We start from the raw sequence: 12,677 nt of genomic DNA on the forward strand, positions 1-12,677 counted from the left end.
AAAACTCCCAACAGGGTGACCTCTCCTTTCCTGTTTCTAACCTCAGCCCATACTACCTCAGTTGACGAGTCCCCTAACATCCTTTTTGCAACTGCAATACTATCCTTGATCAACAATGCCACATCTCCCCCTCTTTTACCATCTTCTCTGTTCTTTCTGAAACATGTAAATCCTGGAACCTGCAACAACCATTCCTGTCCTTGCTCTATCCGTGTCTCCGAAATGGCCACAACATCGAAGTCCCAGGTACCGACCCATGCTGCAAGTTCATCCACCTTATTCCGGATGCTCCTGGCATTGAAGTAGACACACTTCAAACCAACCTCTTGCTTACCGGTGCCATCTTGCATCCCTGAAACTTGATTTTGGACCTCCCTACTCTCAACCTTTTCTATACTTGAACTACAATTTTGGTTCCCATCCCCCGGCTGGATTCATTTAAACTCACCCCAATAGCCTTAGCAAATTTCCCCCCCAGAATATTGGTACCCCTCTGGTTCAGATGAAGACCATCCTCCTTGTAGAGGTCCCACCTACCTCAGAAAGAGCCCCAGTTATCCAAGAATCCAAAACCCTCCCTCCTGCACCATCCCTCTAGCCACATGTTCAACTCCTCTCTCTCCCTATTCCTCGCTTCACTAGCATATTTTTCGGGCAACAAACCAAAGACGACAACTCTGTTCGTCCTAGCTCTGAGCTTCCATCCTAGCTCCCTGAATTTCTGCCTTAAGTCCCCATCTCTCTTCCTACCTATGTCGTTGGTGCCTATGTGGACCACGACTTGGGGCTGCTCCCCCTCCCCCTTAAGGATACCAAAAACACGCTCAGAGACATCATAAACCCTGGCACCTGGGAGGCAACACACCAACCGTGAGTCTCTCTCGTCCCACAGAACCTCCTATCTGTCCCCCTAACTATGGAGTCCTACTGGTCTGCTCCTCTTCCCCCTTCCCTTCTGAGCAGCAGGGACAGACTCTGTGCCAGAGCCCTGTGCCCCACTGCTTTGCTCTGGTAAGTGCCCCCCCCCCCTCCACAGTATCCAAAACGGCACACTTATTGTTGAGGGGAATTGCCACAGGGGGTCCTTGCACTGCCTTCCGGTTCCCTTTCCGTCCCCTGACTGTAACCCATCTGCCTTTTTCTTGTACCTGAGGAGTGACTACCTCCCTGTAACTCCTCTCAATAACCCCCTCTGCCTCCTGAATGATCCGAAGTTCATCCAGCACCAGCTCCAGTTCCCTAACGCGGTTTTCGAGGAGCTGAAGTTGGGTGCATCTTCCGCAGATGTAGTCAGCAGGGACACTACTGGTGATCCTTACCTCCCACACTCTGCAGGAGGAACATTCAACTGCCCTCACCTCCATTCCCACTATTCTAAATTCCCAAAGAAACTGTTGAAAAATAAGGAATAAAAAATAAATTCGTTACCTTACCACTCTGGCGCACAGAACCTTTCTTTTTGGTTTGAGGAGGAGAATGGGTGGGAGACACTACCTGAGTAGTGTTTCGAGTAATGCAAATATATGACTTCCCAGAAGTCCTTCGCTCCTCCCTTGCACCTCTCAGCAAACGGAAGCCCGACTCGTGAGGTAAGTCCCTTTTAATGGGGGAAAACTCCCCCTTCCCGGCAGCCCTCGCTTCACCACTCCTTCTCTCCTCGCCGCTCTGACAATATCATGTGACAGTCAATCAATCATTCAATCAATGCAAATTATTGTTAATCTAATGAAAATGTAGCCATGATTTTACTTGTTTTGATGTGTTCCATATTTTCATTACAGTCAAGGTCGTGATGCAGCAGTCTCCACTTGGGACCTGTCAGAAGGGCGCACTGCAGTGATAGACTCCATTCCTTTGGATAGTTATGGATTCTGCCAGTGCTCACTAATGCAAGAAGGTGTTGGCCATTACCTTCTTGCTTCCCCAGGCAGCACCCCCTCAGAAGTAATTATATAACTTACCATGTGCATGTGATAATCAAAGTACACAGACAGGAGCTGCCCTCACTCGTGGTCTGTTCAGATAAGCTCTCATGAATATTATGATTCAGTGCTCAGTCCTTTTTTTATGTTGTCCCAACCTTGTTTACTAGCATACATGTGGACCATGAAAAGAGTTGTTGTATCACATATAAGCAGGAACATACTTGATTGAAGTGTTTTCACCGTTCGACAAGAAGAGATAAGGAACAATAGTCAAAATGTTGAGTTTTGCTTGACAAAGATTCTCAATATGAAACATTTATACAAAAAAGTTAATGTAAACCATGGAATACTAATACATACGGCATTATATTTAATTTTAATCTTATTTGTGTTTTTGGAATGAAAGTAGAGGTCGTTCTGCTATAAAGTGTGTCTCATTAACACAAATTCAGTGTAGTGCAATTGACAAATTGGGGACACTGTTTCTAAAGCATGAACTTTTAAAATGTGTGTTGGCTGTAATGCAATTCCATTGCCAACACTTGAAGTGGTGTTTCTAAAGTGCAATTTTTTTTTTCTCTATAATGCGGGATTGCACAAGAACGCAACTATCCCGCTACAGAAGAACTACCTGTAATCAGCTTTTTGTGCATATCTATCGTAACTAAATCGAGCACTTATATTGCAAGATTATATGTGGCAGCTTGAATAGAACAGTCAAATAGTAATTAATTAAAGCATACAGTGAAAGTATTATTTCTGCGAGGTTGCCTTATTAGGTTGGAGAAAGTGAGGACTGCAGATGCTGGAGATCAGAGCTGAAAAATGTGTTGCTGGAAAAGCGCAGCAGGTCAGGCAGCATCCAAGGAGCTTATGCCCGAAACATCGATTCTCCTGCTCCTTGGATGCTGCCAGACCTGCTGCGCTTTTCCAGCAACACATTTTTCAGCTCTGCATTATTAGGTTGCCAAACTGGCAGTTTTTTATTTTAGATTATTACCTTTCTGATTGTTCTGCTTTCAATAAACTCTTGTGATTTTTCATCCCGTTATTATGCATCAAGTATTATGTCTGCCAGTTTTGACAGACAACGTTTCTGGTTCCCATTTCTTCTTTTTTAAAACATTGCCTCCAGGTATTCCTTTTGGAACAGTACACAGGAGTAGTGTGATTGTTTACATTCAGAGAACAATGAATGTATTGAATCAGGCTAATAATTTGGATGGAGACAAGCCATTTCTTAATTAGTAATAATGTCATTTTTGCTTTGCAATGAGATAACAAAGACCAGCTACGTGCTTTCTTAATTATTGCCAAATTATTGCCCATGGCGTTTTATGTATGATGCAATAAAATTAGGCCTAGCATAGTGCACAGTTGATGATATTTTTTCCCCTTCTGCAACATAGGTAAAGATTTTAGACTTACCTAAGAAGACGCCAGTCTGGGTGCTAAAGCCGCCAGCAGATGCTAAATTGGGCATGCCTATGTGTCTGAAACTGTGGCAGGTAACACATACCTAAATATGTTGCGGAAACCTGAGCACTGACTCATTTTGCCTTCAGCATGTGATTCATGTTTTGATCAGGTGCTCTTTTTGTTTTCTGTTTAGCTTGTCTTCAATTCATGTAGAAAACTATAATTTTCCAGAGCACAGATGCACATAGTAGACAGTTGAGCAGCAGGCACTGTTTATTTCGTGCGTGTGTGTGGGGTGGGGCCTGAGTTGTTGGCTGCGGTGTTTGGCATGTTGTTAATATCACGAGCAGGAAATGATAATATTGGCTTTAGACTATTTTGGGATTAAGAAGGCACTCCTTCAACAAAGATACTTGATTACAAAAGCTACTGGTTATGTACCTTCTGTGATAACTTGAAATACATTTCAATATCTCATTGAAGACTGAGAATATTTTTAGGCAGCTCTGGCCCTGAAGTTTGTGTGGAATTTTGGTATGTATCTAATGATATTGGAGCCAAATATTTGTATTTCTGAAATTAGTACCTTGACTCGGCCTTGATTTAACACTTTGTACATTGCTAAATATTCACATTGATAGTTATTAAATCCCCACATTATCTTCCTTTATTGTTAAATCATTGAAGTACCTATTCACAGCAGGAGGATGAAGAATTGGTAGACATCTCATTTAAGTTTTTTTTTCAAAGCAGTGTCCATTGGATTTTGATGAAGTCACTGATCCTCCTGATATGTCTTTGATGTTTTTCCATCCATCCCAACTGGTTTCCATACTCTTTGGATTGGTTTTAATGCTTCACACCTATTATGATGAATTTTCATTGGTATAATTGCCTTTGGCCCATAACTCTTATTTTTTGCTGAACAAAAATTTATCTTTCTCAGATTTAAATGAACAAATAATCCAGCATTCACTTTCCTTTGCCTTGACGACCCTGGCAACATTTGTCTAAAAAAATGCATTTTGCAGGCAACTTATTTTTGCTTGTGATTTGGAGATGCAGGTGTTGGACTGGGGTGTACAAAGTTAAAAATCACACAACACCAGGTTAAAGTCCAACATGTTTAATGGGAAGCACTACCTGATGAAGGAGCAGCGCTCAGAAAGCTAGTGCTTCCCACTAAACCTGTTGGACTTTCACCTGGTGTTGTGTGATTTTTAACTTTATTTTTGCTTAGTAATTTTATTGATACCCAAAGTGTGGATGCACTTGGAGGCTGTTGGGAGGGTTTACAAACTTTGCCAAGGATTTTGCACAGTTTTTTTGGAATACAAGCTAAACAATTCACATCATACTGCAAATCAGTGAATAACTGCAATGCATAAATAGCTTCTGTTTTATCAACAGAATCAGGATTGTGACCTGTGCAGGAAAGCATTATAAAAGGGGGCAGTGATAATGGGCAAAATTAATAGACAAAAGCAAAACAAACGTAATGTGAATAGCCCAGGAATGACCGAGATGAGGAAGAAATGAAATGCTTTAAAAGAAATGTTCCAGACGGGTATGAGGAATTAAAGAGTAAAAATGAAATAGGTGAGAAACTGAAAGGAAAAGGAGAATAAAATTGTTTTCTGAACTGTCAAGAGCTGGGCCTGTAAGAAAATCAATTAATCCATATAACACAGCACTAACGATAATGGAGGACTAATGCTTTCTCACTTACTGAAATTTGAGTTAACTGGGACATTGCAAAAGGAGTGGGCCACTTAGCCCATTGAGCCAGTTCCAATATGTTGGAAATTCTGCAGCACTTTTCTGGATAAGATTTTATTTTTTACTGATACATTTTCCATAGCAACATTGTGATAACTATTAAGTTTTTTTAAAAATTGTTTAATTGTTATCAAAAAGAGTTGCATTAAATCTGATTTTTAGCAGCGACCTGAATTTCATGCTACATTACATGCTACATTACTATCCCTTTCTTTGTCTTTCTGACTAGCCTCCTTCCGGTTCTCGGCCTTTGTTACTGGTTGGATATGAGAATGGGTCTTTGACCCTCTGGGACCTATCAGAAAAGAAAATGTTGAGCCATCTTGCCTGCCACAATGAACCGATCATGTGTCTTGACTTCGACCCAGAGAGGGCCAAGGGTATCTCTGGCTCCTCAGAAAAGCTTCTCAGCTCCTGGGGACTTGACAACCAACAGAATCTTAAGGTTAGCAACAATGACCTGTGTGTCATTTATTCAGCGTTACACCAACATTCTGATATGCTGAAAAAATATTTAGTCACGAAGGGGAGTTTTTGCAGAACCCAAGCTAATTAATCATTTACCAGTTACAATATATGAGTGCAGAGTATGTTATCTATATTGTCATCTTATCAGGCATTGAAATTAATGATTTTTGTTTGTTTATGCTCTGCCTTTTTGAAGTTACTATTCGAAGTTATTGCAATATTAAATGTTTGTTTTAGGGTTGAAAAATTAATCTTTTATAAATCTTTGCGTACTCCACTTTGTTTTTGTTGCCAAAAAAATATGTATGCAAGTTGTGTAGCAAGCTCCATCTGCTAAAGATTCAAAAGTTGTAGATTGCCTCTTGCTAGCATTTTGTATGTTGGCCTGAGTTCATCCACATATTCTGTTTTTCAGGCTGACCCAATAACAAACAAGCTGGCAATCACAAAACCAATAACATATTTAAAAATCTGCTTCACTATTCGTTGTAATTGAAAAACCATTAGAATGTTATGATGTTGATGTGTTTATTGTTAAATATTATCAATTCTAAGATTTTTTAATGTTGCATTTCTGAAGATATGAGTGTGCGCATTTATGCTGAGAATTATTTTATTTCCCCAAGGTTAAATGATCTGGCTGTACCTGTATTTTTTGTTCATTGTACTTCAGTGAACAATAGCTCAAAAATTAGAGTCATAACTGCAGTTATTATCATAGTTTGAAATATGCATTTTGCACCAAATTATTTATTTACTGTTATTGTTATCATTTTAGTTATTATTCAAGAGTATTGTACATATCAGAAGAACATTAGAAATAGTAACAAAATTGCACCATATGTCCCCTCGTGTCTGCTTCAGTAGATGCACCGAAATTAGGAGCAGGAGCGGGCCTTTCAGGCCTGCTCCTCCATTCATCCAACTCAATACCCTGTTTCTGCTTTCTCCCCATATGTTTTGATCCCTTTTAGCCCCAAGAACTATATCTACCTCCTCTGGAAAACATTCAGTGTTTTGGCCTGAGCTGCATTTTGAGGCAGAGAATTCCACAGGCTGACCACATTTCTGCACATCTCACATTGTGGCTGGCCTTCTACCTTAACTCCGCTTTTATTCCTGCCCACCATATCCCTTGATTCTGAGAGATCAAGCATCTTGCCTCTTTTCAACAATGAAGTGTCTATGATCCTTTGGAGGCAGAGAATCCAAAGATTCATAACACTCTAGAGAAAAGAAATTTCTTAATGATTGACCCCTTATCATGATGTTGTGCCCACGTTCTAGATTCTCCATGCAGAGGAAATAACCTCAATATCTGGACTGTCGAGTCCCTCAGTGTTTTGTATGTTTGAATTAGGTCACTTCAAATTCCTTTAAACTACAGAAAGTATAAGCCCAAATTACTCAGCCTCTGATCATAGGACAAACCCTCTCATTCCAGGAACCAGTTTTGTGACTTTTTGTTTGTACCATCTCTTGCTCTTAGTAAGGTATTTGATAAGGTACCTCATGGCAGGCTGGTAGAGCAGGTTGAGTCTCAGGGGATCTGGGGTGAGCTGCCTAGATGGATACAAAACTGGCTTGGTCATAGAAAACAGACAGTAGAGGTGGAAGGGTGCTTTTTGGAATGGAGATCAGTAACTAGTGGTCCACATGGGATAAGTGCTGGGACCTTTGTTGTTTGTAATATGTAAAAATGATCTGCAAGAAAATGTAGGCAGTCTGGTTAGTAAATTTGTTGATGACACAAAAATTGGCGAATTGCATCTAATGAGGAAGATTGTCAAAAGATACAGTGGGATATTGATAGATTGCAGAGTATTGGCAGATGGAGTGTAATCCAGGAAAATGCAAGGTGAAGCATTTCGAAAGATCACATCCAGGTGGGAATTATATAATAAATGGGAGAATCCCTTAGCAGCATTGACACACAGAGGAATAGAACATAGAATATTACAGTGCAGTACAGGCCCTTCGGCCTTCAGTGTTGCGCCGACCTGTGAAAACAATCTGAAGCCCATCTAACCTGCACTATTCCATTATTGCCCCTATATTTATCCAATGACCATTTAAATGCCCTTAAAGTTGGCAAATCTACTACTGTTGCAGGCAGGACATTTCATGCCCCTACTACTCCCTGAGTAAAGAAACTACCTCTGACAGCTGTTCTATATCACACCTCAATTTAAAACTATGTCCCTTTGTGCTAGCCATCACCATCCAAGGAAAAAGGCTCTCACTGTCCACTCCACTCTGATTATCTTATATAGTCCCTCAGCCTTTCCTCATAAGACCTTCCCTCCTTACTAGGCAACATCCTGATAAGTCTCCTCTGCATCCTTTTCAATGTTTCCACATCCTTCCTGTTACATGGCGACCAGAACTTTATGCAGTACTCCAAGTGTAGCCGCACTAGAATATTGTACAGCTGTAACATGACCTCATGCCTCTGAAACTCAGTCCCTTTACCAATAAAAGCTAACACACCGTATGCCTCCTTAACCACCGTATCAACCTGGGTGGCAACTTTCAGGGATCAATATACATGCACACTGAGATCTCTCTACTCATCCACGTACCAAGAATCTTATCATTTGCCCAGTACTCTATACAGGGGATTCTTGTTACTCCTTTCAAAGTGAATCATCTCTCACTTTTCCACATTAAGCCCCATTTGCCCTGTCTCAGTCCAACTCTGCAGCTTATCTATGTCCCTCTGTACCCTGCAACATCCTTTGACACTGTCCACAATCTGGGTGCACAGGTCCACAGATTCAAGAAAGTGGCAACACAGGTGGACAAGATGGTCAAGAAGGCATACAGCATGTTTGGTTTCATTGGCCAGGGCGTTGAATATAAAATTTGGCAAGTTATGTTACAGCTTTAGTTAGACCACATTTGGAATATTGCATGCAGTCTGTCACCACAATATCAGAAGGGCATGGATGCTTTGGAAAGGGTGCGAAGAAGGTTTGCCATGATGTTGCATATCTGGAGGGTTTTAGTTATGAGGTGGGGTTTGATGAAACTTAGATCCTTTTCATGGGAAAGACAGAGGCTGAGGGGGGACCTGATGGAAGTCTACATAATTGAGAGGCATATATAGGGTAGATAGTCAGAGACTTTTTCCTGGGGTGGAAAGGTCAACTAAGAGAAGGCACAGGTTCAAGGTGAAAGAGGGAAAGTTTTGGGGAGAAATGCAGGGAACATGATTCACACAGAATGTTGTAAGTGCCTGAAAGGCACTGCCAATGGAGGTGATGGAAACAGGAACATCATCAAGATATGCCTTAAATGTTGCTAGACCCATGAAGTTGAGGTGAATAGAGGGATAGATACCTGCAAATGGGCATTAAGTAGTAGGTCTAAGTAAGGAATAGGAATTGGCACAGGCTCAGTGGGCCAAAGAGCCTGTTCCTGTGCTATATTGTATTGCATTATATCTTCTCGGCAAAGTGACTAAGGTAAATATTGATCTTTTGGAGGATGAGAAAGGGGATTTATTATTGAGAAATGAGGAAATGGCTGAGGCATTCAACAGGGATTTTGAGTTGGTCTTCATAGTGGAGGACGCAAATAACATGCTGGTAATTGATGACAAGGAGGCTAAGGTAGGTGAGGTCTTAGAAACTATCGTAATCACAAATGAGGTAAAGTTGGGCAAGCTAATGGGGCTAAAGGTAGACAAGTCTCCTCGCCCTGATCCCAGGGTACTAAAAGAAATGGCAGGAGAAAAAGCAAATGCGCTAATGGTAATTTTGCAAAATACACTGCACTCGGGCAGTTTCAGCAAATTGGAAGGAAGCAAATACGATGCCACTGTTTAAAAAAGGTAGACACAACATGGGGAATTATAGAGCAGTTAGCTTAAATTCTGTAGAGTGGAAATTGTTGGAATCTATTATCAAGGAAGAAATTGCAAGACATGTAGATAGAAATTGTCCCGTCGAGCAGACGCAGCATGGGTTCATAAAAGACAGGTCATGCTTAGCTAATTTACTGAAATTCTATGAAAATATGAGCACAGTAAACAATGGCCACCCAGTAGATGTGGTGTATCTGGATTTCCAAAATCCATTCAACAAGGTGCCACACAAGAGGTTGCTGCATAAGATAAAGGTGCACGGTGTTATCGACAATATATTAGCATGGATAGAGGATTGGTTAATTACCAGGAAACAAAGAGTGGGGATAAATGAATATTTTTCTGGGTGGCAGTCAGTGATTAGTGGTGTGCCTCAGGGATCAGTGTTGGGACTACAATTGTTTACAATTAAAATAGATGATTTGGAGTTGGAGACCACGTGTAATGTGTCAAGGTTTGTGGATGACATTAAGAAGAGTGGTAAAGCAGTGTGCAGAGGACTTTGAAAGTTTGCAAAGGGATATAGATAATTTAAGTGAGTGGGCAAAAATCTGGCAGATGGAGTAAAATGTTGATAAATGTGAAGGCATCCATTTTGGTAGGAATATCAGTAAAAAGGACTATTATTTGAACAGTAAAAAATTTGCAGCATGCTGCTATATAGAGGGACCTGAATATCCTTGTGCATGAATTATAGAGGGTTGGTTTGCAGGTGCAACAGGCAATTAAGAAGGCAAATGGAATTTTCTCCTTCATTGCTAGAGGGATTGAGTTTAATAGCAGGGATGTTATGTTCCAGCTGTATAGGGTGCTGTTGAGACCACACCTGGAGTACTGAATGGATGTACTAGCACTGGAGGGGGTGCAAAGGGGATTCACTATGTTGATTCCCGGAGTTGAGAGAGTTGGTTTGAGGAGATTCTGAATAGACTGGGATTATACTGCATGCAGGAAAGAGATGATCGTGTGAGGGAACCTTGGTTGATGAGGGAGTTTGAATGTCTTATAAAGAGGAAGAAGGAGGCTGACATAAGGTTGAGGAAACAAGGTTCAGACAGAGTGTTGGAGGGATACAGGATAGCCAGGAGGGAGCTGAAGAAAGGATTAGGAGAGCTAAGAGTGGGCATGAAAAATCTTTGGCGGGTAGGATCAAGGATAACCCCAAGGCCTTTTATGCGTATGTGAGAAACATGAGAATGACGATAACGAGGGTAGGTCCGATCAAGGACAGTAGTGGGAGTTTGTGTATTGAGTCGGAAGACATAGGAGAGGTCTTGAATGAGTACTTTTCTTCAGTATTTACAAATGAGAGGGACCGTATTATTGAAGAGGAGAGTATGAAACAGACTGGTAAGCTAGAGGAGATACTTGTTAGGAAGGAAGATGTGTTGGGCATTTTGAAAAACTTGAGGATAGACAAGTCCCTCGGGCCTGACGGGATATATCCTAGGATTATGTGGGAAGCAAGAGAGGAAATTGCAGAGCCGTTGGCAATGATGTTTTCGTCTTCACTGTCAATGGGGATGGTACCAGAGGACTGGAGAGTGGCGAATGTTGTGCCCCTGTTCAAAAAAAGGGAATTGGGATAACCCCGGGAATTACAGGCCAGTTAGTCTTACTTCGGTGGTAGGCAAAGTAAGGGAAAGGGTACTGAGGGATAGGATTTATGAGTATCTGGAAAGACATTGCTTGATTAGGGACAGCCAGCATGGATTTGTGAGGGGTACGCTTGCCTTACAAGTCTTATTGAATTCTTTGAGGAGGTGACCAAGTATGTGGATGAGGGTAGAGCAGTGGATGTAGTGTACATGGATTTTAGTAAGGCATTTGATAAGGTTCCCCATGGTAGGCTTATGCGGAAAATCAGGAGGCATGGGATAGTGGGAAATTTGGCCAATTGGATAGAGATCTGGCTAACCAGTCTAAGTCAGTGTGGTGGTAGATGGTAAATATTCAGCATGGAGCCCAGTTACAAGTGGAGTTCCACAGGGATCAGTTCTGGGTCCTCTGCTGTTTGTAATGTTTATTGATGAATTGGAAGAGGGAGTCAAAGGGTGGGTCAGTAAATTTACAGACGATACGAAGATTGGTAGAGTTGTGGATAGTGAGGAGGGCTGTAGTCGGCTGCAAAGGGACTTAGATATGATGCAGAGCTGGGCTGAGGAGTGGCAGATGGAATTCAACCCTGTCAAGTGTGAGGTTGTCCATTTTGGAAGGACAAATAAGAATGCGGAATACAGGGTTAACGGTAGGGTTCTTAGTAAGGTGGAGGAGCAGAGGGATCTCGGGGTCTATGTTCATAGCTCTTTGAAAGTTGCCACTCAGATGGATAGAGCTTGTATGAAGGCCTATGGTGTAGTAGCGTTCATTAGCAGAGGGATTGAATTCAAGAGTCGTGAGGTGATGTTGCAGCTGTACAGGACCTTGGTAAGGCCACATTTGGAGTACTATGTGCAGTTCTGGTCGCTTCATTTTAGGAAAGATGTGGAAGCTTTGGAGAAGGTGCAGAGGAGATTTACCAGGATGTTGCCTGGAATGGAGAATAGGTCGTACGAGGATAGGTTGAGAGTGCTAGGCCTTTTCTCATTGAAACAGCGAAGGATGAGGGGTGACTTGATAGACGTTTATAAGATGATCAGGGGAATAGATAGAGTAGACAGTCAAAGACATTTTCCCCCGGGTACAACAGAGTGTTACAAGGGGATATAAAATTTAAGGTGAAGGGTGGAAGGTATAGGGGGATGTCAGGGATAGGTTCTTTACCCAGAGAGTGGTGGGGACATGGAATGCGCTGCCCGTGGGAGTGGCATAGTCAGAATCTTGGTGACCTTTAAGCGACAATTGGATAGATGTTTAAGCTAGGACAAATGTTCGGCACAACATCGTGGGTTGAAGGGCCTGTTCTGTGCTGTATTGTTCTATGTTCTATATTCATTGGAAATTAAAAGAATGAAGATGGATCTTATAAAAACATATTTTGAAGGGAGTAGATAAGATAGAAGCAGGGAAATAGTTTCCACTGGTAAGTGAAACTAAGCAAGAGGGCATAGCCTCAAAATTAGGGGCATAGATTTAGGATTGAATTGAGAAGGAGCTTCTTCACCCAAAGGTTGTGAATTTCTGGAATTCCCTATTCAATATGAAGTAGTTGAGGCTTCTTCATTGAAGGTTTTTAGCGCTAAGATAGATAATTTTTTGAACAGTAAAGGAATTAAGAG

The 12,677-nt window shown here is 41.5% G+C and overlaps 1 protein-coding gene across 4 annotated transcripts in view; it reads left to right on the forward strand.

Moving 5' to 3' along the window:
• gnb1l (guanine nucleotide binding protein (G protein), beta polypeptide 1-like) overlaps window positions 1–12,677 on the forward strand; it is a 38,071-nt gene that overhangs the window by 24,637 nt on the left and 757 nt on the right. For all 4 annotated transcript variants that reach the window (XM_060843432.1, XM_060843437.1, XM_060843433.1 and 1 more), the window contains exons 4-6: window positions 1,782–1,944; window positions 3,335–3,433; window positions 5,353–5,568. In XM_060843432.1, coding sequence (XP_060699415.1) covers window positions 1,782–1,944; window positions 3,335–3,433; window positions 5,353–5,568 — 478 coding nt within the window. The remainder of the gene's footprint in view (window positions 1–1,781; window positions 1,945–3,334; window positions 3,434–5,352; window positions 5,569–12,677) is intronic.

The sequence above is a fragment of the Hemiscyllium ocellatum genome, chromosome 24 (assembly GCF_020745735.1).
Source record: "Hemiscyllium ocellatum isolate sHemOce1 chromosome 24, sHemOce1.pat.X.cur, whole genome shotgun sequence".
NCBI lineage: Eukaryota > Metazoa > Chordata > Chondrichthyes > Orectolobiformes > Hemiscylliidae > Hemiscyllium > Hemiscyllium ocellatum.